General features: G+C 34.8%; 1 protein-coding gene across 5 annotated transcripts in view; it reads left to right on the forward strand.

The window, feature by feature from the left end:
• Window positions 1-26133, forward strand: part of ADGRB3 (adhesion G protein-coupled receptor B3) — a 729921-nt gene that overhangs the window by 306877 nt on the left and 396911 nt on the right. For all 5 annotated transcript variants that reach the window (XM_058734363.1, XM_058734362.1, XM_058734364.1 and 2 more), the window contains 3 exons: window positions 1960-2124; window positions 14234-14398; window positions 14847-15011. In XM_058734363.1, coding sequence (XP_058590346.1) covers window positions 1960-2124; window positions 14234-14398; window positions 14847-15011 — 495 coding nt within the window. The remainder of the gene's footprint in view (window positions 1-1959; window positions 2125-14233; window positions 14399-14846; window positions 15012-26133) is intronic.

Here is a 26133-nt window from a genome sequence, read left to right on the forward strand (position 1 = left end):
GAATCTATATAACAATTTGCCACTAAAATAAAAATACCTTTATTCTTTAACATAAATTTTATAAATAGCATCTATAAAATCATAATATATCTGTTATAATTTCCTAATTCAATAATATCTAAAATTATTAATAATTTTGTTTCCCCTTCAAATGAAAAAAAATATTTTTTGATTTTTTAAAATGATGAAGGAGTCATGAAATTTCACCATGGGACAATAAAGAGTGTTAAAAAGTAGGGAGTGACATACTATTCAAAGGATTCCAGCTTTATGATTTAATCAAGATTAATTAACATTTCTTTGAGATTAATAGAGAAAAATCTGCCAATTTAGCAGCTTTTTTTTTCAGGGTTTGTTCAATGAATACAGAGAAGTATGATTTGATTGAGGAGAAAATTAACAGAACTATCAATATAAATACAATATAGTCTTTTAACACTATATAGACAATAGAGGAAGAGAAGGTTGTTTTTAAATGGTGAAATATTGCTAATTAAAAATAAATGCAAAAATTAATTAAAGATAGGGTTTATATGGCAAAATACATTTGTATGCAATATTTAAAAAATATTTTGCTATCATTGATCATATATACCTATATATAAATATATGGATATGTGTATTTTTTTCTTGGAGTTAAATACAAACTCATTATTTATTCTTATACCAATGGATACATAGTAGCTTTCGTTTTCCAAACTTAAATGAGAAAGTTTTCCAGCAACTTTCACAGAAACTTGAAGAATTTTTCAGAGAGTATTACTCAAATTTGGGTGCTTCAGTGTTTGAATATATTTTCACAACCAGTTAGGGCGACTCAATAGCATAGATAGAAGAGAATGGGTGCCTCATAATTAAAGTGTCATATATGTGTTTTTAAAGTAACAACTTGGTCAACATATACATGCAAAAGATTCCAGATATGCTATATTTACTCGCATAACACCTCTGACACTTTATATGGATTCTGCTTACCCCTACCAATGTTGAGAAGAAAGTGAACATCTTTTTATCATCCATTATAAATTTCTATTCCCCTTCCTTATTCTAGTGGGTGTCATACCAAACATCTATGCTCATGAGTTTCTAAGAGCATGGTAGGACCAACCTCAAGACAGGAGCTTTTGAACCAAAGAGCACATTTTGCCCAGCTTCTTTTTATTTGTATTATCCACAGAGTGTTTATTTATATTACCTTACTATTCCTTACTATCCCAAATATTAAAAATTGAGAGGAGATTGGTTATTTGACTGTGGCAAAGAAAGGATCTAAACTTTGAACTCTAATGGACTTTATGCAAAAGGCGTCAATATTTGTTCACAGTGACTGTTATGGAGAAGCACAAATTATGTTAATATTTATGATTAGTTTGAATTCATTGTAATGGCATAGTTGAAGTATTGGTACTTGTATTAGATACTTGTATTTTCTAAATGTGACGTTAAAAAGCTATTTAAAATATGTACCATTAATTTCTTATATTTTCATTTTTTGACACCATCAAGGTCATTAATACTGAAATTTTATAATTGTTGGAAGAATTAAGTTGGCCCTTACATATTTAAATGCAAACTTAACTCTAGAAGATCATATCTGTTATAAGAAATTTAGTTTTCTATACTACCTTATAAGTTTATATTACATTTATTTAAAAATAATTCATGACTATTCTACCATGAAGGAGAGGGGTGCATTTCCATTAAAAAAGAAAATATTTAAAGTTTATGACATAAATAACTGTTCAAGTACAGAAAAATGCATACAATTTTGCATTTTTTAATGAATTTTTGAATTACCCTTTGCATTTATTTTGGCAAATAAGAATGTTAACTCAGCTGAACTTTTAAAATATTTTCATACTTGTCTACTAGATGATTTTTTTCTTAATAATTAAGAAAAAAATCATTATGACTTTATCTCTTTGCTTTTGTTGTTGAAGCTTCTTTGCTTTATTACAGTACATGGAGTTTGGGAGGAGTGGTCACCATGGAGTTTATGTTCATTTACATGTGGTCGAGGCCAAAGAACAAGAACAAGGTCGTGCACACCTCCTCAGTATGGAGGAAGGCCGTGTGAAGGACCTGAAACACATCATAAGCCTTGTAATATTGCTCTGTGCCCAGGTGAGCATATTCTGCATTTAGTGAACTTTGTATTTGTGTATTTTGTATATGGGCCCTGGTATACATATGAAATATTAAAAGTACAACCTTTATTCAGTCACATTGGAAAATGTGTCCTTTGGTTACCGTCTCTTGTTTAAAACTGGGTACTTTCACAGATACAATATGGTTTCACTCTTATGTGGATCCTGAGAAACGTAACAGAAACCCATGGGGGAGGGGAAGGGAAAAAAAAAAAAAAAAAAAGAGGTTAGAGTGGGAGAGAGCCAAAGCATAAGAGACTGTTAAAAACTGAGAACAAACTGAGGGTTGATGGGGGGTGGGAGGGAGGGCAGGGTGGGTGATGGGTATTTAGGAGGGCACCTTTTGGGATGAGCACTGGGTGTTGTATGGAAACCAATTTGACAGTAAATTTCATATATTAAAAAATAAATAAATAAATAAATAAATAAATAAATAAAAAATAAAAAAAAAATAAATTAAAAAAAAAATAAAATAAAAAATAAAAATAAAAATAAAAAAAAAATAAATAAATAAAACTGGGTACTTTCCTTGATTCTATCATATGCAATGGTTTATAATATTTCCTCGACTGAGTACCAAAGCTCACTTTTCTTAGGTTTCTATAGATATGTATATTAATTTTTTCCACTAAGATTTTATCTGTACTTGGTTTCCCCCCTGGAAAAATTATAAGGAGTCCCAAAGACTTGAGATTGGCTATTGCCTTGATACTATAACTGGAGAGACTGTTTTAGAGGCATTCCTTCTGATGTTATTGTCTCACACTCATTCAATTAAGGAGTAGGGGCGCACCACTGATATGTATAGAAATGATAGATACTTGCTAGGAAATCAGACTTTATAGATTCACTGCTGGATGCATAAGATGGTTAGCTCATAAATGACATATAACTTCATGTGATTATGAAGACTACATAGTCTGTTCATACAGTATATTTCTTATCTTAAATTTTTCTTTAGTTTAAAATATTCCAATGCTATTTTACCTGAATTTGATAATTGCACCCATTATTACAGAGAGAAGTCTTTATAATTCTGTTATATATTTATTATCTGTTATGTAACTACAAAATAAAAAAAAAGACTGGTCTTCGGTTCAAGGAGCTTGCAACTTATGACAGAAAATACACACAAAGAAATGATAGGATCTCCCAGGACTAGCCAAGGCATATCTTACAGAGATAGACATGAGTAGCAAGTGGCAAAGGCTAAGAAGAATGGCAAAGACCAATATAAATATTCATCTTTTCTTTGGGAGACTTCTTCATTGGGCCATTCGGCATGTGAGCAACATAGCTGGGATCCCGTTAATGTGCTCCAAACATATTATCTATCTTACATTCAGTCCCATTTGTACTTTCAGTTCCCCAAGGTATTATCCTATGTCATGAAGCAATGATTTAGTTCCTCTGGAAATTTTAAGTATCTAAAACATCTTGAACTGTGAAAAGCCACCCAAAATATAGATATGCAAGTCATTTAACAAGCTTCTTGTTCCCTTTGACTTCAGAGAAGACGTCTAGATTCCTATATCACAATATACATTTAAAGATATAGTCATTATATTTACTCCTAGAATTTTATGAATTCTGTGAATTAATATAACTTATATAATTCAATATTCATGTAATTATGAATATCAGGGAGTCAAAATTATGATTCCTTATCTGCAAATCACCCCCAGAAAAAATACTTATGAAATGTTATGTTCTGTTATTTCTGTGTCTCTATAAACATACAGACAAGCATATGGACACATACAAATATATTTATGTACTGTTTTTTTCCTGAAGATTTGGGCCAGCTTATACAAATTTTAGGTATTTTTTTTTAACTGCTAAGCTATGACATTTACAGAAAGTCAATTATAGTTCATTGTTATTTGTCCATGGAATATGAAAAAATAGGTAATGTGGGGAAATGAAAAATAATAGTTAACTATAGATTCTTTTTTAATATATTAGTTTTTATTACATCTTTTACCTCAGCTAATCCCAGAGGTATAAAGAAAAAAGACACTGAGCAGTTAAAATGTTATTAACTATGTTTCTTGTAGTCTACTTTCCATGAGCTTTTCTAGGAGTAAAATGTTTGGGGGTCAGTAAATAGGGATGCTAAGTTGTGAGAATTCAGATAAGAAAACTCATATTATTCTAAGTTGATACAGTTGTTGCTTCATCACTGAAGTAGTAAACAAGTGTTTTCAAGCTAGTTGTGTTTTAGCAGCATCACTCTGTCATTGGAATCACTTTAGGGCCATTAAAATTAGGTCTTTCTTTTGTGAAGGTCTTTAAATTTTGGAAGGTATGTTTGCATTATTTGTAAATCTGGCGTAGCTCATATTCTCTTATACGTGAGCATTATGGATCCATATTGGGTACTTAATGAATTTATTATGTGTTGTTTCTGATTCCTATTATTTCCATTCTTAAACTCAGTTATATCTTAAAAGATGTAAAACTCATACCATGTTGTATCCCAGTTTCCCTACTATTTCAAAGGGAATTCTAATGGCTATTATTTAAAAAAAAGATTTTATACTTTACTGAACATTTTGACATTATGTCTTTGAAATATGTAAGATTTATTTGGTGCAAAAATTTGGAATTCTCCTTAGAACTGTCTTATAGCTAAACTCAGGTGCCTTCATTATATATAAAAGCATCATCATGTGTCAACAAGATGCAAGACACTATTGAGAAGAAGAATCTCAAGAAATTTGCAATCTCTTCAGAGGATACAGACATAAGCATTTGAAAGTTGAATGCAGTTCTGAAAAACACATATAAATACTCAACCTCAATGAAAGGTGATAATTTGAGAACTCAGTGATTTCAAACTATATTTCTAGTAGCCATCCAACCTGAGATCCTAGAGACACCATCTTAAGGTATAAGGCTGTGATAGGTCGTGTATCAGTAATGAAGAAAGTGAGCCAAGACCGACCCTTGGTTCCCTTGGCTAGGCCAATTGTCAGGTGAAGAGCAGAAGAGAACAGAAGAAACAATTGAAACAACAAATTGGGTCTCCACTCACCACCTTTCCAAGATCTGACCATGTGTCTTAGGGTAATGGGCAGTGATATTTTAGTGTTGGATCATGTCATATCAGCATTCCAGCATCATGTTTTTAAGAAATACATATAACCACTATAATGAAGTGGATACTATGATGTGTGTTGTTCACATCAAATAATGAATTATGTTTTACTTTGCAAATTTTTTTATATCAGCTTGAAAGGGGATGATATCCTATTTTCACCAGGTACTTTCCTTAGTCAATGTCCACCTTTCTCTCACTTCTTTTGAGGTGAGGGAAAGCTGTCTGCCTGGAATTCATATAGGGAGAGAAGAAAGAAAGGAAAAGGTAGATATGATATATCCTAGTGTGAGTTATCAGTTACTAATTTGTGTACCATGTCTAAGAACAGATACTGGTGGTGGAGGGAGGTGGGCAAGAGGCATAGAGCAACAAAAGGGATTCACTATGACTCATTCATTGGCTATAAAATAATGTGACCCCTTTTCCCTCCTTTTCTCATCTATTCTAATAATTAAGTGTGATCTATGGAAGGGTGTGTGTATGTATGTGTATGTCTGTCTTTTGGTCTATTTTTCTTATCTCATAAAACTTAGAACTTCTGGCAATCTAACCCATGTTTTTTTTTCTCTTTTCTCTAAATTTTCATTGCAATCCCTAATTGAGCATCAAATTCAGTATAGTACTAATTAGTGTATACAAGGAAATTTGTTTTCATTGCCTATTTATCTCTTTGTGCAACTTTGTACCAGCCATATCTAATACATTTCTATTGAATGGATTTTCTTGATATAGACATATCCAAATTTTTAGTTCTCATCCCCCTTAAAAATTATATGACATCTTCTGGGTCTATTTAATAATACATAGATGTAGTGTAGTGGAACTTGGACTTTCACAAAAGAACACATATTTAAATTTAGGTATCACCTTTTAATATCTGTGTTACTCCCCCAATTATTAGTCTCTTCTTCTATAAGACAGGAACAATAGTATACCCACTTCACAGGACTGTGAGAGGACCTTGTGTGATGCTGTAAAGGAACCAACTTGGTAGACAGCAGATGGTGTACAAGTATCAGTTATTATTCTGTCAGTGCCCTATATATAGTCAAAGTCCATTTGTATGACACTTGTACTTGAACAAGTTTAATTTGTTACTCTTGGCACTGAGGAAAAATTAATATAGGGAACTGTGGACATCTCAGGAGGAGTTAGAAAGACTTACTAAGAGTTTGGGCTTGTTTGGGATGATTTCAAGGAAGGTGTTAGGAAGTGGGACTTTGCTCTGGATTTAAGACTGTCAGGAATGGGGGAGAATTCTATTATTAGGTACCTTAATAAATAATCCAGGAGGAAGGAAAACTTGCTGTAATTGGTGAAGAAGTGGTAGTCAGTCATATTAGCTGAGAGAAGAGAATGTCTAGAACTTTGTGGGTTGCACTGTGACCATGTTTCATTTTATCTCACTTTATCACAGTCTCAGAATGACCTTGTCTACTGTTAATGTTCTTTGTTCTGGTTTTAGATTCACAGACTTGCTATGAGCACCAAGAAAGCTGCTAACAGCACTGAGTCTAGCTGTAAGTGTCAGACCAGTTCCTGGATATCACCTTGATGGTGATTCCTCCTCTAGTGTGATTTAATCACTTTACATGCTTCTGTTTTTAATGTTTTTGATTTTTTATTATTATTCAAGTGGAGAAAGATAAGTGTTAGATTTGATGGAATGTTCACCTTTCTTAGGTAGGCTCTCCACTAAAATTATATAGATGTATGTACCCAAAATAAAATTAGAACCTTCTCCAAAGTTAAGTTTTTTATGGAAAAATAAAATCTTAAATTCTTAGTCCAAAGCCTCAAGGTTAATAGTGATTTTCTGTATACTATGTTACTTTGGAGTAATAGTTAAAATATTTCCCTATGTCAGTAGTTGAAGATGTCAAGTTTGGTCTTCTTTGTTTCAGTTGTGACAATTCTCATTCTGATATAATTTGTATAGTAAAGTGCAAATAATAAAGAGAATAGGGATAAGTAATAATTGAGAGATAGATTGAAGACTAAAAGAAATGAAAGAATTATTGACAAATTAGTTTTCATTTATAGGCTGAAATATATATAAGTACATATGAATTAAATGATTCAGTGGCAACCACAGTGGTCTGGAATTCATAAGACATGGATTAAGATTCAGTCCCAATCTTTAATTATAAGTATTTACTTAAGCAATGTATTCATCTTCTCTGTCTCTCAATTTTCTCATTTGTAAAATGGAGCCAGCATTCATTATTCTGCTATATTAGAGGATTGTTAAATGATTAAAATTAGGTGACAGAATCTTGAAAAGTATAAAACAATATAAAGTGGAGGATATTTATCATGATTTTTATGATAATATTACTTTAAAAGTAAAGGATTTAGAAGAAATGGGTGAAATAAATTCAGAACATTATGATAGTTTTTGTTTCTTATGGACAGCCTTAATCATAGACTCAAAGAGATTTATAAAGGAGGACTTTACATTTTCCCTTCTACCCTTCAAGGTTTTTCAGCTGTTTTAAGAATTAAAAACTCAAAGTTTTATTACATGTACACAGAGGCCCAATAATGAAATCGAGTCCTAAAGAAATGACCAGGGCAGGAAGTTTCTATACTTCTTAGACAGAGACAATAAATCTGTGAGGAATTGACAGGACAAAGAAAATTTAAGTTTGGGAGCTTCAGTCAATAAGGAATTCTAAATAGAATTTGGGCTGGGGTAGTAAATTAGAAAAAAGTAACAAAGAATTATTTATCTAGCCTTCTAGGCTCTAAACTCCCTATTTCAGGTAGTAAGGAATGTCTCTTTACCTTCTAGTATAGAGAGGATACCTCTCACATGGGAGATTTACTTTATGCTTTCTGGAGACAAGAGGAGGGGCATAGTATTCTTTTTTTAACTAACTTTTATTTAAAATAATCAACATACCAAAGTGGCATATTTTGGGGTGACCTGACCTTGGCCCATACAGATTACTTCTGCCTGGTTTGTACTAGGGAGAAGTACATGTATAAGGGCTCAAGCCAGTCTGTGGGGCTGGGGCTGTGTCACACTGGTTGGTCAGTCCTGCATTTAAGAAATGCATTCCTGTGAATCCAGAATCTCCCAGAGAGATCCTGTCAGGTTGTATTTTTCATATATATTCATAGTCTTTTGCAAACCGTAAGAAGAATGAAAGAATCACCCAAGGATAAGTCCTCAGGAACACAGCTAGACCCAAGTATGTCTGTTATCTAGAGCAAGAGGCTTCAGTATCCTGTTGACCTAAAGTTTGATTCCTCAGCATCTATGAGAGGGTCATCTGCCCACAGTCCCTCTGCAGGGAATCCTTTCAGTGAGGGCAATCAGTGGGAAGATGCTAAACATTTGCCTGACCTTGGTTCAAAAGTCCCTGGTTGTCTCTGCATGAGAATGTTATAATTTGTAGTTCAAATGCTATCTCATTAACCTGTTTTTTAATTAATTTACATTTTTGTCTTCTTAACCTTCTAGTCTGTTGTATGGCTGTTGTATTCATTTTGTGTCATTTCAAATTTTTAGCATTACTCTAGTGATCTTTCAGTATTAGCTTATGAGACTGTTAAAAATTGTGTCTTTATTAATCCTGGCTTGCCTTCTTTTGTTATTTAATTTTTTTTCTCATGTAAACTTTCTCTTAACTTACTTCCCAACTATTTGTTTATTCTTGTTGACCTTACCATGATAACTTGCTTCTATTTTTAATTTTAGTTTTTTAAATGATACTTCATTTTTTTTCCCTTTTTGTGATTTATTTGAAAATAGCAAATGGGAACCAAGTTTATGCTCTCTAGCATATGCCCAAAGCAAGAGGTTGGCTTGTGACATTTCAGCCTTATACACTCTAGGGGTCTTTCCAGTTCCCTAGGTAACTCCCAACTCAATAAAAATTGGAGGTTTCCAAATTTACCATTACTAAATCTTATACCACAAGATAGAATTCTTCTCCCCAAATATAGATAGCTTCATTAATCAGCAATAATCAACCCCAAACAGTTGCCAAAATGATAGTTGTATTATCCAAAATAGTCATGACTTTATCTTGTGGTTATTGTTCTCCAACCTATTGTAATTGTCAACAGTTATTGGTAAGGATGTGAAAATATAGTGAAACACGGTATTTTCATTAAAATGTATCACAGAATTTAATTTGGCCTCTGTATGTGGGAGACAGGATTTTCTTCCAGGTGAACACAATAGCAACTCTCTATATATGGCAGGAGGAAGTTCATATAACAAAGTAAACCCCAGGAATCTAGCAATTTAGAGTTTGCAATTTTAATTATTCTGGGTCCAGAAAATCTAGTAATGTATCACATTGCTGAAGCGAAACTTTAACTGTCCCCAGGGTGACATTGTTGTATAAGGAAGCACACTGCATGATGGTAAGACAGGCTGATCTCTCAGCACTCTCCCAGCTTCAAAATACAGCCTTATTATTCTCTATTCTTAGTCACCTTTGTAGGATAGCTCATAAAATAATAGGCAATTGGAGTTTCTAAATTGAAAAATAACACTACAAAAAAAAATGCAACTGCAAATGCTTATGATGGAAATGAAGAGAAATGGAAAAAGCCTAAGAAGGTGTTCTTAACTGAGCTACATATTATAGAAGAAATTATGTAATTTAATGCAATATTTACCAAACAGTGTTCCAAAAAAAGAAAAGAGAGGAGGGATGATTACATTTCAAGTACTTTTGGGAGGCCTAATTTTAAACAGGGTTAATGTGATATAAGGACCCCCTGCATTATGACTATAATGGTATCACAAATTCAACATATTCAAAATAGACATTTTGATATCAGGGCTATATACCCCTGATGTGTTTGAATCCTAGTCTAATACAGTTCAGCATGAGGGTCCACCATTTACCTGTTTCAGTAAGCCAGAAATCTGAAAGTCGACCAGGATTCTCTGTTTTACTATGCTCCCCTGCCAACCTATCAGCTGTACATCTAGACAGCACCACAAGTTCATCCACTTCTTTCTGTCTCGACTGATGGCACTATAATCTAAGCTACTGTCACCTCTGTCTGGGCTACAGCATAGTCCCCTACTATCTCACAAGACTGAAGCTTGCCCTGTACAATCCATTATCATCACAAGTCCAAAATTAAATATTAAAGTATAAATTACATCACATCACTTCTCAACTTTCAAATCCTCTCATGGCTTCTGATATGACCTGGTCACAAGGACTGGAGGGCCCCGTGGATTTGGCTTCTGCACACTGTCGAGCCCATCTCCTGCCACTCCCCCCCCCCTTTTTGTGATCCCCAGAAGCCCCTGCCTTTTCTCTTTCCTGGAATACACAAAATTTTCTTGGCCTCAGGACTTTGTACCTGTGTAAAGATTTTCACAGATCTTCACATTTCCGGCTCCTGTTAATGACTCAGGACTCCGCTCTAATATGTGGGTTTTTGTTTTGTTTTGTTTTGTTTTTCTGAGAGGCATGGCTGAGCATACCCTAACACGTTGTCCTCTTTCATCACATTGTCTTTATGACACTTCTGGCTGAAACTCTCTTGTTCATTTTTTTATTTACTTGTTTATCATCTGTCTTCACTCCCCTCTCAGACTATATGTTCCGTGAGAAGACAGCTTGGTGGGTCTTTATCACTACAGTTTTCCCAGAGTCTAGCAGTGTCACAGTGTACTTTCTTTGTTCCTTTACCTATGAGTGAATTAGAGGACTCCAGGAAGAGGTTTGGAGTGTTTACATTTTCTCTAATTATTGAGACCTCTTTTCTGACCGAATAAGATGTTAATCATCGTTCAGTAGGAACACAATTTTAGAAAGAAACTTTGAAGTATTTTCAGGTTTGTGGATTTGCAGTGCTTCTGGAGTGTATCTCTTAAAAATACTGGAAGTCTGTGGTATACAGGGGCAGGTGGGTGGTGGGGAAAAGGGCTGGTTTCCTCTGCTGCCTCCATACTCACCCAAGTGGAAAGGAAACCTGAATGTAGGGATGAAAGATTCCCAGTAAAGCATCCGATAAAAACAAAAAAGGCAGCCACTTCATTTCTTGTAGTACTTAGATAAGTGGTTATAAAAATAAATATAAAATAGATCATATGGTGAATGGTTTTTATTTTTAAAAATCTTGACATTTATACCTAAAATATAATACATATGTCCTTCTTAGAAATGGCTAAATGTCAGGGTGCCTGGGTGGCTCAGTCGGCTAAGCGTCCGACTTCGGCTCAGGTCATGATCTCGTGGTCCGTGAGTTTGAGCCCTGCGTCGGGCTCTGTGCTGACAGCTCAGAGCCTGGAGCCTGTTTCAGATTCTGTGTCTTCCTCTCTCTGACCCTCCCCTGTTCATGCTCTGTCTCTCTCTGTCTCAAAAAAAAATAAATAAATAAATGTAAAAAAAAAGTAAAAAAAAAAAAAAAAAAGAAATGGCTAAATGTCTAACACAAAACTCTTAATTTCCACCTCTCAAATCCTCAACTTTTTCCCAATTTGGTAAAATAACTCTACCATTTCCTGAAAGGTCTTGAGTCTGATGTCCCTAAAAAGAACACAATTAAATGATTTTTTTTTAATTTAAGGGTATCAAACTGAAAAAAAAATTTAAATAAAACAATGTCCCACACTTGGCACTAAAAGAAATTCTTTCATGTGTATGTCTGTTGTCTAATGCTTTAAATTAAATTGATGTATCTGTCTGGTTCTAACTTGTCAATTTTCCATTTTCCCAATAAATTTGACTTAACTTTCCAAAGGAATATTGGGTTTTCCTCTTTTTTCTCAGTCACTTTGTCAAATCAGGTCTTTCATAATGGTGCAGATAATGTTCAGTAAAAGGAACTAGTTTTCAGTGTGAAAACATCCACTTGATATGACTTCAGTTTCATTGCTTTCTTTTCTGTAACTAACTTTATGAGCAAAACTGTACCTATCTAAAATATATGTTTTGTTGATGTGTTTGGTTGTGTTGAACCTCAAAAAGTCCCTCAGAAGTTTAATGTTAACCCATTCTTGAACTTCAACCAAAACAGAATGTGTACATTGGCAGAAAGGACTGAATGACTAATACTACAAATGTATGAATTTAAAATGTTTTTATTTACTTACTTACTTACTTACTTTATTTATTTATTTATTTATTTATTTATTTATTTATTTATTTACTAATGGTGGTGCAAAGTCTTCTTTTAGGAAAACCCTACTGAGCAAAACACTTCACAAATATTCTCATTTTTCCTAATGTCAGCAAGGTCTTTTCTTATTCCTCACCGATAGTACAACACCCTGCCAAATTATCTTCTCTCTGATTTCCACCTTTGATTTGCTCATACCTGACTCCACATCTTCTTAGCTGGAAAGACTTATCCTCTCTTCTTTGCCAGTGAGTCTGTAACTGTTACATTCATTTAAAAAATAAAGATAACTACAAGTTTACCTCAAACCAGAATTCTCAAGGACATCACATACTCCTTTATTCTAGTCACTCAGCTTTCAGTCAGGTTGAAATCCTCTAATTTGTCTTTGTTTATGTGTTGCTTTCTGAATATTGTCACAAATTTGAATACCTGTACATTCTTTTCCCAAAAGATGATAAGGTGCAGATACAAATCTTATTTTTGTAAACTCTTCTAGGAATGCCTGGTATAGTGAGAGCTCATAATGCAAGCTCAAGAGATACTATCTTTGAAAAGCAAACTTCTGAAGTGAGAAATGCACTCATCTTTAAAGCCAAAATAGAGAGGAAATGGGTAATTTATAACATTCCATTGATTCACTAGCCTTTTCTTTTTTTGTCTGGCAAATGGACTACATAGCCAGTAGGATTGTATCAGATACTTTTAATGAAGTGAAAGGCTAAAATTACATGAATGGGATGATTAAATTGGTATTTCATGATTTTTAATCTCACAAGGGGTTTATTAAGTACAGGTAGATACCTATTAAATAATCTTCTTTTTTAATAGCTACCTGCAAGGCCTGAAATTAGGTTGACAATACTTACTCATATTCTGCCAGTCTTTTTTGTTTGTTTGGATGGGTGGATGAGTTTTCACCGCAGTATTATCTTATGTTGGAATTCTGGATTTATGGTGAATTCTCTCTCACTGCAATGAAACTAAGAACCATGGAATGATATGGAGAAAAAAGCAGACAGTCATATACCAGTGCATTTATAATACTTATATTCTAGTTTATGCATTCTAAATTGGATAAATATTTTTGCCTGATTCCTTTGCTCACTTGTATTTTATGGTCTATAGGATTATGCCTTTGTGGGTGCTGTCTCCTTTGTCTGAATTATCCAGATCTCACCATATCAATCTAACATAATTATCCCTAAGTAGATGTGATAATTTACTTTATGTGCCATGTTAAGATGTTACTGCTTTTAACCTTTTATTTATGTATTCGTGTGCATAATGTGATTCTTCTACTAAATTACAAATTTTTTGAGGGTAGGATTCCTATTCTTTTATTTCCCTATTTCTCGTAACATCTGTCATGTTATTTCTCATTCTTCAAGGCTTGCCTGAAACTTCACTTTGTCAAAGAAGACTCCTCAGGCCCTGCAAACTCTTACAGTGTCTTGAAATTATCCTTTGAGACAATGCTATAAATAAATTAATTAATTTATTTAGCTTTTAGTTAGTTGTTTCATTCCTTCTTTAAAACATGAGCTCTATGAGTTATTGGTCAGGATTTATTTTATTCACTGTTCTGTGTACTCATCTCCTAGCTCGAGATCTCTCATTGTTGAGTAATCAATAAATATTTTTGAAGCAATAGTGGCTCAAAAGAGAAACTGGATACATAAAAGGAAATAGAAATGAGAAAGTAAGGTAATAATAGTTTAGGGGGGTAATAATAAAATCTAATGCCAATGTGACTTTCCATTGTATTCACTTAGAGTTTCCTGGTTGAGATTCATCTCCAAGGTTAATTTTAATTTATACTTTCTGGACAGCTCTCTCTATTGGACCATCTCCTTACACTCTCTTTCTGCTTTGGCAGTTGATGGGCAGTGGCAAGAGTGGAGTTCATGGAGTCAGTGCTCAGTGACATGCTCGAATGGGACCCAGCAGAGAAGCCGGCAGTGTACTGCAGCAGCTCATGGGGGCTCTGAATGCAGAGGGCCATGGGCAGAAAGCAGAGAGTGCTATAACCCTGAGTGTACAGGTGAGGCCTGATCACTACATTTAAAGAATGTCTGCCATTTATAAAATGTGGCAGGACCGTGCCAGACAATCATGGGACAATTAGATGATTATGTATTTCTGGTAAATGATGCCACTTGTACCAGAGCTAATTCTACTGTATGCCATACTCATAAAGCAACAAAATTCTGGAGATTCCTAGATTAAATACAAATTAAGTTGATGAAGTTTATCACTGAACTTGTCCTTTTTACAAGTTTCAATGCCCATTTGAAGATTCTGACAAATTTATATAAACTTATGTTAATCACAGTGCTCTATATTTGACTAGCAAGCCAAATATTTGAATACAGCTTGTTTGTTGTGGTAGCTTAATAAAAAATGAACAGACAGTAATGGTCCTCAGATTTCAAAATTCTTAAAACAGTTTCAGTAGGCTACTGCCATTGACCATGACGCATTTCTTTCAGCCAATGGTCAGTGGAATCAGTGGGGTCATTGGAGCGGATGTTCCAAGTCCTGTGATGGCGGCTGGGAAAGGCGAATAAGGACCTGTCAGGGTGCAGCAATAACAGGACAGCAATGTGAAGGAACAGGTGAAGAAGTGAGAAGATGCAGTGAGCAACGATGTCCTGGTGAGAATGAGCTGAGTTTATCCCAATGGAAATATTTTGTTACCTTAAAAAAAAAAAGGATTAAAAATATTGTCATTAAGGGCAATAATTGCTCAATTGAAGGATTGCTAATGATAAGTGGCAATTTACTTGTTTCTGTAATGTATGTATGAGGTTTCCTCTGTTTATGTGTCATAGACTGTTGCCTCCATGAGTTTTTTAATTATTTGCTGTAATATCACGTTGAAAAATGTGATTATACAAAGGAAGCCCAATTGAACAATAACATGGCTAGATAGGATTTAAATTAGTTTGGGGTACTATATTTTTCACTATGTTCTTGAAGTATTTGTTGACTGAGAACACAAAACCAGTTGCCTTAGATTATTTATGATAGAAGTAGAAAGACATAAGTGTTAGATAGCTGAGTGAGAAAATAAAGAGATGATGTTTGAAATTCAGAAACTTTTAAATTTCTCTGTTAATCCATCCCCATGTAGGACTTCGGGCATCCCCATTAACTTGCCCTGGTTGTCCCATTTTCTGCTAGGAGGAATGCATTTTAAAATGAAAACATAAGGTCTTAATTAGTGGTGAAAGAATGGAAATGTTACTGTATTAAAGGATTTTACATATAAGGATAGAAAAAAATGAAAAGTCAACAATTGCCCAGATTACTGATCATATATTTTAATAGACTATTTTACAACAAAGACTCCTTCTTAATTGTTCATACATTACATAAAATATTATTGACATACTGAGGACTCAATAAATAATTGAAAATTAGGATTTTAGAATGATACCATAGACAAAATTACTGTAAACATACTAAAAAGATGATAGGATGAAATTTTTAAGTTTCATAGCTCTATATAAAGGAAGTGCTGAAAACTTAAAAGAATTTGAAGACCCTATTAGAGGCACTTACTGCTAGTAATGCCTTGTGGGCAAGCTAGCTTATCTCTCTGGCTATCTAGTTCCAATAGGTGTGGAGAGTACAGCTGTTTAAGGTTCCTTTTCAGTTCAGAAAGCAATGGATTTCCAAATGTGACTGCATCAGTTTGGGGAAAAAACAAACAAACAAGGCATTCTAAGAGATATTCATGAGTCAAAGCTTTGTTTTTCTCCATAGTTAGAATTCTAAAGACTTCTCACAGTTCAACACTAATACCAATAGAAACTGGGCTCTAAGAGTAACAGTATGTCAGTAGGATTTTTTTAGAGCTTAGAAAAGATCTAAAATTATCTTCGTTAATTCTTAAGACCACCTGAATTCAGAGTGATAAGTGATAACCAGCAAGTAGAATTTTATTGAGGATACCTACACAAGATTAGTAATGTGAAATTCCACCTGTGCTCCATAAGAATTAAGAAACATTAAACAAAACACTTATTTGCCCAAAAAGAAATTTCATTAGAACAGTAAGACATGATTAAATAAGACCCTTTTAATATTTGAAGTTATCGAAACTATTGTGAATATGTTAAGGACCTTAACCGGCCATTTAAAACTGTCTTTCACCTGCATATGTACAGTTAAAAATGATGTTGCTGCAATCACATTTACAAAGATTGCCACCTGCTGTTTGAAAAACATTTTACATATCTATTTACAAAAAAGATAGTATACCTTATACACTAGGTTTGTCTGCTGGCTTCATGATTTAAGGCAGGTTGAAAAATTATTGTATAAAATTATAGTATTTTGTATTTTATATATATGTGTGTATATGTGCACACACACATGTATATGGTATTAACCTTAGCATTTTCATTTTACTCTTTTCAGTAATGTAATTTGAAATCTCTTGAAATTCCCTCCAAGTGTATAAATAATGTTTTCTTAAAGAAATTTTTTTTTAATGTTTATTTGTTTTTGAGGGCAGAGAGGGGCAGAGAGAGAGAATATGCTGTTAGTGCAAAGTCTGACCTGTGGCTCAAACCCATGAACCGTGAGATCGTGAAGTGAGCCGAGATCCCAGGTCAACTGACTGAGCCACCTAAGTGCCGCAATAATGTTTTCTAATTAAAATGAAGTATTGAAATCAGCTAACTAATTCACAAATTAGTGGTTGTACAGGAGTAAAATAAATGAATATATGAGCCAGGCTTTTGAAAATATCTTAAACTGGTACCTTTATACAAATCAGAGTTATGCCTCAAAAATTATATATGACTATTAATTTCAAATATACCTCTGCATCTGTATAGAGTGTTTTTATCAAAATAAAGGAAGATTTCCTTTCTGAAAGGTTCCTTTCAGAACCCTTTGTCTGTTCTACGTGCAATCCCCTTATTCCCACATTATTTTGTCAAGAGAGCAGGATTGTAAATAAATAACTAAGTTTTCCATAGTGGATTTGATTTCTATATTGGCATTCCAACTCTGCACAATTGCTTCCCTATGGTCAATATGCATTATTTTTGTGTCCAGCATACTGGACTCTAAGAGTAATGATCTGTTAGCAGGGATTTTTAGAGCTTAAAAAAGATCTAAAGTTAGTTTTGTTAATTCTTGAGACCATATGAATTCAAAATGATAAGAAACACTCCTGATTTCCACCATTATATTGCTCCAAAATTAAATATTAACAATATAAATTGAGAAAACTTTCATATTTTCTCAAGTTACTAAGGCATTTTTTTTTCTTTTTGTCAATGACAAAGCCTTAACAAATGTTTCTTGTAAAACAATGTGTTTTTTCCTACTATTATTTTTCCTACTGTTTATCTTTAATTTTTCTTCAGATTGCTGGAAATTACTAGTATTTATTTTTATGCTTCAGTTAATTTGGATGCAAAACAAATTAATCAAGTTTGCCAAGAGACCCTCTGTTGTCAGGAAGTAGAAGTATAATGTACGCACATCTTTGTCTGGATAATTAATGAAAATAATGATTAATCATCTGGATTTAATCAAAAGCTGTTATGATGTCTACTAAAAATGGAAAATGAAAAATATTTTCCCAAAGAGAATACGATTTTTTTTACTAGTAAATACATAAAATACATGTATTAAAAAGAGCATCACGGGGCACCTGGGTGGCTCAGTAGGTTAAGCATCCGACTTTGGCTTAGGTCATGATCTCATGGTTTGTGAGCTTGAGCCCCATGTCAGGCTCTGTGCTGACAGCTCAGAACCTGTAACCTGCTTTGGATTCTGTGTCTCCTTCTCTCTCTGCCCCTTCCTGTCTCTCTCTCTCTTTCTCTCGCTCTCTCTCAAAAAAAAATTAAAAAAAATTAAAAAGAGCATCATTACCAAAAATAAGATAATGTTTTTTGTCTTCATAAGGAAAGAGACTTAGAGGGATGAAAAAATTACATATGTATATTTTAAATACTGTTAGCTGCGGAATAGAGTAGCTACAGAGTGACAATTAAGTTGGTTAATTTTTAAATTGGTCCAATTCACCAACTAGTGATTTCATTGATCTTAATCTCATTGTACATCCCCAGACTTTGAGGATTAAAACAGTTGAAAGGTAATAGCTTCTCTGATTTTTTATTGCTACAATATGAAAATTATTTTTAGCTTTTGTGTTTTTCCCCAATATTTCCGATATTTCTGGTTAATATCATTCCGAAGGCAGATGTTACTGATGTTACTGGTGGATTGGCCTATGTAAACTTTCAGGCTTCCTGGGGACCTCCTTGCTCCGTTCCCAGGGGAGGGGATGGCTATTTCTAGGTCCAGTTCTTAGATCTATTATTCTTTAGTCATTAAGGGTAATGCTAGTTGGGATCTACCATTCACAGGTAGAAGTTATACTTAATTTGTATAAATTTAATAAATTTATTTATTAACTTAATATATAAATATTAATTAAAATTAAAATTTAATAAATAAATATTAATTAATATAAAATAATTAATTTATTAAATTAATAATTTAATAAAATGCTCTTTTTTGGAGTTACCAGTGTTTTGTCTGCGAGTGATGAGTGAAGCCCATAGGTTGAATGTGCTGAGAAAAACTTGGGAAATATGTACACAGTACATTTATGTACTGTGGTCTAATAACTTAGATCAGAGATGTAGCAATTATTGTGATATTTAACTCTAAGTATTCATACCAAAGGAAGTCAACAGTAATGTTCGTAATCCCAAACTTGTATTGAACATTGTAATGCATTCGTATTAGAATTTATGCCCCCGCCTGGGTGGCTCAGTCCTTTGAGCATCCGACTTCGGCTAAGGTCATGATCTCGCAGTCTGTGAGTTGGAGCCTTGCGTTGGGCTCTGTGCTGACAGCTCAGAGCCTGGAGCCTGCTTTGGATTCTGTGTCTCCCTCTCTCTCTGCCCCTCCCCCGCTCATGCTCTGTCTCTCTCTCTCTCTCTCTCTCTGTCAAAAATAAATAAACATTAAAAAAAATTATGCCCTGTAATACCGTAACTATAAGCCCCCTCCCCACTTAGGAGAAATGCCATTCTGCAAACGACTGTTCCTTATCTTTGTTACATTGCTGTCCAATGGGATTATGTCTTCTCTAGAGACAAGAGAGACTTTCATTTGCTTTCTAAGTGATTTTCTTTTAATTCAGCTTTGGTGGAAAAAGGAATCACAAAGTTTGCTTACTCTAAGCTTCCTGACTTCTTTGAGTGCCTCTCCTCATTATCCAATCTTGTGTTTTCAAATTTTAGCAGATCTAAGTATCATCCAGAGAGCTTGTTAAAACACAGATTCCTGGGTTCCTGGGTGACTCAGTCAGTTAAGCAGCTGACTTTGGCTCAGGTCATGATCTCGCAGTTTCTGGGTTCAAGCCCCACATTGAGCTCTGTGCTGACAGCTCAGAGCCTGAAGCCTGCTTCAGATTCTTTGTCTCCTTCTCTTTATGCCCCTCCCCAATTCGTCTGTCTCTGTCTCTGTCTCAAAAATAAATAAACATTAAAAAGATAATATTAAAAACAAAACACAGTTTCCTAAGCCAAACTCCCAGAGAATCAGATTCAGTAGGTATAATATCGGCCTGTGAATCTGCATTTCTAACAAACTCTCAAGTGATATCGATGATACTGCAGATTACCCTTTGCAGATTACCCAAACACTGCCTGTAGCAAAAATAAGTGAATAAATAAAAATAAATAAATAAATAAATAAATATTAGATGATAAAATTACCATAAAGTGGAAAACAGTCCTCTGCCTCAGCTACACTGGTCAAAATTGAGATATCTCTTGAACAAGACTATAGAATTTTATTTTGTTTATATCACTTCCTAAATGATGAGGGGATGGTTCCTGTAATCAATTAATACAGGCAATCCATTTCAAATCTCCCTAGCCAACTCATTCTTCAACCAAAATAAGATCTCTTTATAGTTGTCACTTAAAAAATAGGGCTATTAACTAATCACTGTGGACAAAAAAGGATGATTTAGTCATTTTTTGACTTTCAGTTTTCCAATTGCTATTGTTCCTGTTTCATGGAGAGCAGAAGAAACAACTTGATATAAAGTTGTTTGAACACATTTGCTATAAAGCAGTGCACTTCCAGGACACAGATCTGTAATGCTGCCATCCCAGCAGCTCTCTTCCTGTGCAGAAGTTCATTTTCTTTAATGTTTTTATTTTTTTTTTTACATTTATTTATTTTTGAGAAACAGAATGAGACAAAGCGTGAGCGGGGGAGGGGCAGAGAGAGAAGGAGACACAGAATCTGAAGCAGGTTCCAGGCTCTGAGCAAGCCGTCAGCACAGAGCCTGATGCGGGGCTCGAACCCACAAACTGTGAGATCATGACCTGAGCCGAAGTCGGATGCTCAACCGACTGAGCCACCCAGGTGCCCCAGGAGTTCATTTTCACTGCCTCTTATCCTTCAAGGTTATTAGCTACTACATAATATATGCACAGGTATATAGTATGTGGGGTGGGGGACAAGTATCAGAGAGCAGGACGAGGTCTTGGCTCACATTGACTTATTCTTTACTCAGTTCCAGTTTGGAGGAGTGTTGAATCAATCACTATCACCACATTTATCTCTGTTAGCGACAAGTTTAACAAGTTAGCCTTCTACATTGTGTGGACCACCGCATTTTTAAAGCTAAACGTAATCATGATTAGAAACCCAAATATGTGAGGTAAAATTTACATTTCTAAAGAGAAAAAATATATACTTCTCTGTATTGAAATATTCACATACGAATTGGCACCTACTCTCCCTTTTCATTCCAAACCACAAGGGTAATCACTAACAGTGTATTTAACACTATTTAACACCCCTACTCCATTAGAATTTTTATTATTTTCTACCAAATGCTATGTGTATATCCTATAAGGAATTATATTAATACCTGTTCAGTTTCCAACATTTAAGGCAAATGTCTGCACAGAAGATTTTTGGACACAGCAATGTTGCACCCAAGTGTTCTCTTACCTAAAAAAAAACCACTGAGTTCAGTGTTGACAGTAGGTGGCACTAAGTATTGACTTCTTTCATCTCAGTGTTCTATTTGTTCTTGCCAAGTCACCTCAGATACATTCTAAAAAGCAGGGAAATAAATTAGAACTTGAAGATACTCCATAGGCGAGAGAGATCACCTATTGCTTAATAAATATCTAAGAAAGTATCCAATCCTCCTGAAAAACATGGGTTTTATTACCTACTCCAGTCTGCAGTTCTGCAACAAATCAGCTAAATTTTATAGGCAGAATTAAAAAAGAACCACTGGGGTCTAAAATAATCAATGTGTATACCAGATAGTACCATGTATCCATTATTCAAACCTGTTGCTATGGAGAAAATTATTGTCATAATCTGTCTTATCAGGTTGCTCATCAGATGAGACTTTGGGGAAACTCTCATAGCTTCTGTCACGGTAGAAACCTAAAAAGCAATTTACTGTAATCCTATATTCTCCTACGTTGTCCAATTTAGGACTATCTGGCAATATGTTGATCATTCTCAAACTGAAACAGAAATTTTAAGCAACACTTTTTACTATGTTTTTGTTTCTTCCTTTCATCCCACATTGTTTTTATAGTAAAAATAAATGTATATTAGGAACCACTTAATTATTTGTAGATTAATAAAATTCAAGCAATTAGTAAAACTGCTCTTTGGGTTCAATGTTTACTAAGACACTGAACCTTAATTAGTCTTTGACATTTCTCATCCACTCCTTATATGTCCTGATTTGGGAATGACCCTACGATCGATCATCGATCGTGCTCCTGGTGCTCTTTGGTTGCTCTCTCTCTTCAGCTATCACTTGTGAGAAGCACCCACAAATTTGCATCTCTATGCCTAATTTATTGCAAATACCTGACAGACCTTTCCAATTGGGGTATCAAATCATTCTCCGTGTCAGCAGGAGAACGTTTTTGTCTGACCACCAAATCCTTCTTGTCATCTGAAGTACTTTTTTGTAAGTTTATTTATTTATTTTGAGAGTGATGGGGGAGGGGCAGAGAGAGAAGGGGAGAGAATACCAAGCAGGCTCCACACTGAGAGTGAGGAGCCTGCTGCGGGGCTCAAACCCATGAATCACGAGATCATGACCTGCACTGAAATCAAGAGTCAGATGCTAAAGCAACTGAGCCACCCAGGCACCCCTCATCTAAAGTAATTTCTAATTCTTACCTTTCCTAGTGATGGATTCCATCTCCATCAAATCTTTCCTCATTGGGCCTGCTTTCTGTTTCCCTGGACACTGCCTACTAGTAGGAAGGAGCATTGTGGATAAAGTGCCCCGGCAGGGGAGTCAAAGTCTGGCTTTGGGCCTCAGTGTCCTCATATGTAAAATGGGGCTAATGATATGTGTCTCAGGGGATTGTGTCAAGTATGAAATGATACAATGCTATAGGTAATTAGAATTATTAAATAGCATTCCAGGCCCTCTTTTTCCATTACCCATATTACTACAACAATCACCTTTTCTAAACTCTTCCACACAAGTTCATCTGATTATTCTCCCCTTTTCCTGACCTTAGTCATGTGACTCACTTGCTAAAAAAAAAAAAAAAAAAAAAAGCTGTGGCTACTCATTACTTGCCCAGTTCAGTGCTTATTGGAATCCCTGGTAATATAGTATCTCAGTAATATAGTATCCCAGGTAATATAGTATCTGCAGCTAATAAAGTTAGAATAAAGCTAACTTTATTAGCTTTCCAAGGTCATCACCATCTACTCATTTATAGGTTGTAACATATACATAACATAACAGATCTAGTACCTGGTTCCTGGGTGTGGGGACACATATTCTCTCCTTACTCTTACTTATTCACCTGGGCTCCTATAGGGTCCCTGTTCCCCTCCTTCTTTACCTGCTGTTACTCCATGGGAATATCTTGGGCGTCCAATCCATCAAAAGTTGTCTACTTCTTTAATCATTCTTATTTCTTCTACAATTGTATGAGTGCTTTCTTCTTTGAATCTCTATAGACTTGCTTTGTGCTTCCCTTACTATATATTATTATTATATTGTATTATTATATATGTTATTATATCTCTTAGCTAGAATTCCAGATCATTTACAAATGAATTATTTATATTATCTATATCTATAGAATTATCTGTTTTCAGATTCCCAAATCCCCTCCTCTGCTTTGAACCTAGTTGAATGTAGGCCATTAAACATATGCTCCTTTGAAGTTTTCATTCCATATCATAAACATTGTTACTGAACTATTTGTATAAAGTAAAATATGCAATTCAAAATACAACAATTTGTATAAAAGCATGTGAATAGAAAATTCAAAATGACTATGATCATAACGCCTTACCTTTTATAATCATTTTTTACTCTTTCAAAATTCTGTTAGTTTACCTAAGTAGAATTTGAATAGTAGAGTTTGTGGCATGAGACTTCCTTCTTTAGAAATAAATCATTGAGATGTTAGAATTAAGAAAAATATGTGTATTTGTAGCAAGTTATTCAATTTCTCCCAATCTCAGCCCTGCTAATACTTTTAGGTCAGAGCTCCTCAAGGCAGTCCCATAGCCACCTGTCAGGCTAGGATTGGTCCCAGATATACTCAAATAGGGATTCCTAAGGCCTCGGGGCAGCTGACAGGAGGAGGCTGTGGCGGGCAGTCTCTAGCCTAGCCTAGAGTAGCCTTGCCCATTACCCTAGTGTGCCTCCAAATGTTTTCATTTTCTACATGTGCAACGACCAGGAAAAAGCTATGAAGCACCGTTATCAACAGTTCCTAAGATCATATAAAAAGGCAAGTAAATGCAATTCTCTAGCTGGAAACATGGAGCATACCCCAATATAAAACTTTGTCTCACTTAAAGCTAGTAAATAGTTACTTAGAATTAATCCTTTCTATTAAAGTTAGCTATCTTCTTATTATTAATATTAATCTTGTTAACAGGTTCACACTAGAGTGACCTTGTCCACTAGGTTGAAATAGAGTACTAAAACTAAGTTAATCAGATTTTTTCCTAGGTATGTATGTATAAACACTATCTAGTCCTTGAACAGGCAGTGCAACACGCACTGTCTGCTCATGAATTTAAAGCTTGCGCTTTGCTGGGACGCCTGACAAACTCTTGATCTCAGGTTGTAAGTTTGAGCTGAACGCTGGGTTTAGAGATTACTTAAAAGTAAAATCTTTAAAATAATAAATAAAGTGTGCAGTTTGCTACCTTCAAGATTTAGAGATACACTTTTTTCAAAATATTTAAATACCTTGTTTACCACTACAACAGATGCTTGGAGACAGTGTAAGATTCCCAGAGAATGGACTGAGAGACTTGTTTGATTGACATAGGTCTACCTACCACCTCCTTGCCTAGTGATTTCTCTATGCCTTGGTTTCCTCGCATTTAAAAAGAGAGTAATAAGTTTATCTAACTCATTCTTATGATGAGAATGAAATGAATTAAAAATGTAATGCACTTAGAAGAGTGCCTAAGTCACAATGATAAGTACATATTGCTGTTGTAATTGTATGTTCTTTCAACTCGACACTGATAAAAACCATTTCTGTGTGAGGAATGCTATTACAAAACACATTTGATAAACACCTTTCTTTTTCCCTCAGACCTTAGCAGCACCATGAATTCTTCACTTGAGTGGGTTCCCTTGCTGAAATGAGAGCTGTAAACTGTGTGAGCACAGGGACCGGATCTATCTCATTCACCTCTGCATCCCCAGCATGGGGAATTCCCAAAACATAAGAATTAACGAATTGCCAGCAAGTGAAATTTGAAATTGGGGTCATGTGTAGTACATGTTTTTTCTTTTTCTTTTCTTTCTTTCTTTTTTTCCCCCTGCATGCCAACTCTACAGTGTAGAATCAATTTCTCTTTAATGCTTAAATTCTAGCATAGGGGTGAAAACTAATTTTCCACATCAAATTGATTTAAGCCCTGTATAATTTTGCTATTTTTAAGAGACAGAAAATCAGTTTGAATAGACAGATTAACAGCTAATCACTAGGTAATTGCTACCTTGTTTTAAGACAGCATGCTAACTACATACTTGTGACTTCAAGTACAGTTGTATCTTACAAATGGGTTTGTATGTCATAGCAGGCGGTGGGATCTTTCAGCTGATGAACAGAGTTGCTGTTCCGTTTTGCTAAGGCATAAAAAACAAGAATCCTTCATATGGCCCTACAATAATGTTTTTATTTTGAGCACAGAGAGTTATGTGTACTAATTATGTATTTTCTTTTCTAAAAAACATGTTTATTTATTTATTTTGAAACACACACACAGAGAGAGAGAGAGAGAGAGAGAGAGCAGGGGAGGGGCAGAGAGAGAGGGAGAAAATCCCACGCAGGCTCAGCACTTGCAGGCTTGATCCCATGAACCGCAAGATCATGACCTGAGCCGAAATCAAGAGTCAGATGCTTAAGCTTAACCAGCCGAGTCACCCAGGTACCCGTATGTATAATTCACAAAATATGCATAGGTAGCATTAAACAGGAAAACAAAACTTAACACAAATCTCTCTCTTTCGCTTATGTTTTTCTCCTGAACTTTGGTTTCATACACCAGATGCCTTTGTGACAATATCAAATGTGCTCAGATATCTCAAAGTCAGAACTGTTTTCAGCATCTTCTCTCCCAAGCCCTGTCTTCCTCGTGTGCTCTAACTGACGCTGTAGCACAGCAGGTACTCTTCCTGGAGACCTGAGTTTCATCTTTCATTTCTCTTACTTCCTCGCCTCCTGCACCCAGCCACGTTGC

This window comes from Neofelis nebulosa, chromosome 6 (genome assembly GCF_028018385.1).
Source record: "Neofelis nebulosa isolate mNeoNeb1 chromosome 6, mNeoNeb1.pri, whole genome shotgun sequence".
Classification (NCBI taxonomy): Eukaryota; Metazoa; Chordata; class Mammalia; order Carnivora; family Felidae; genus Neofelis; species Neofelis nebulosa.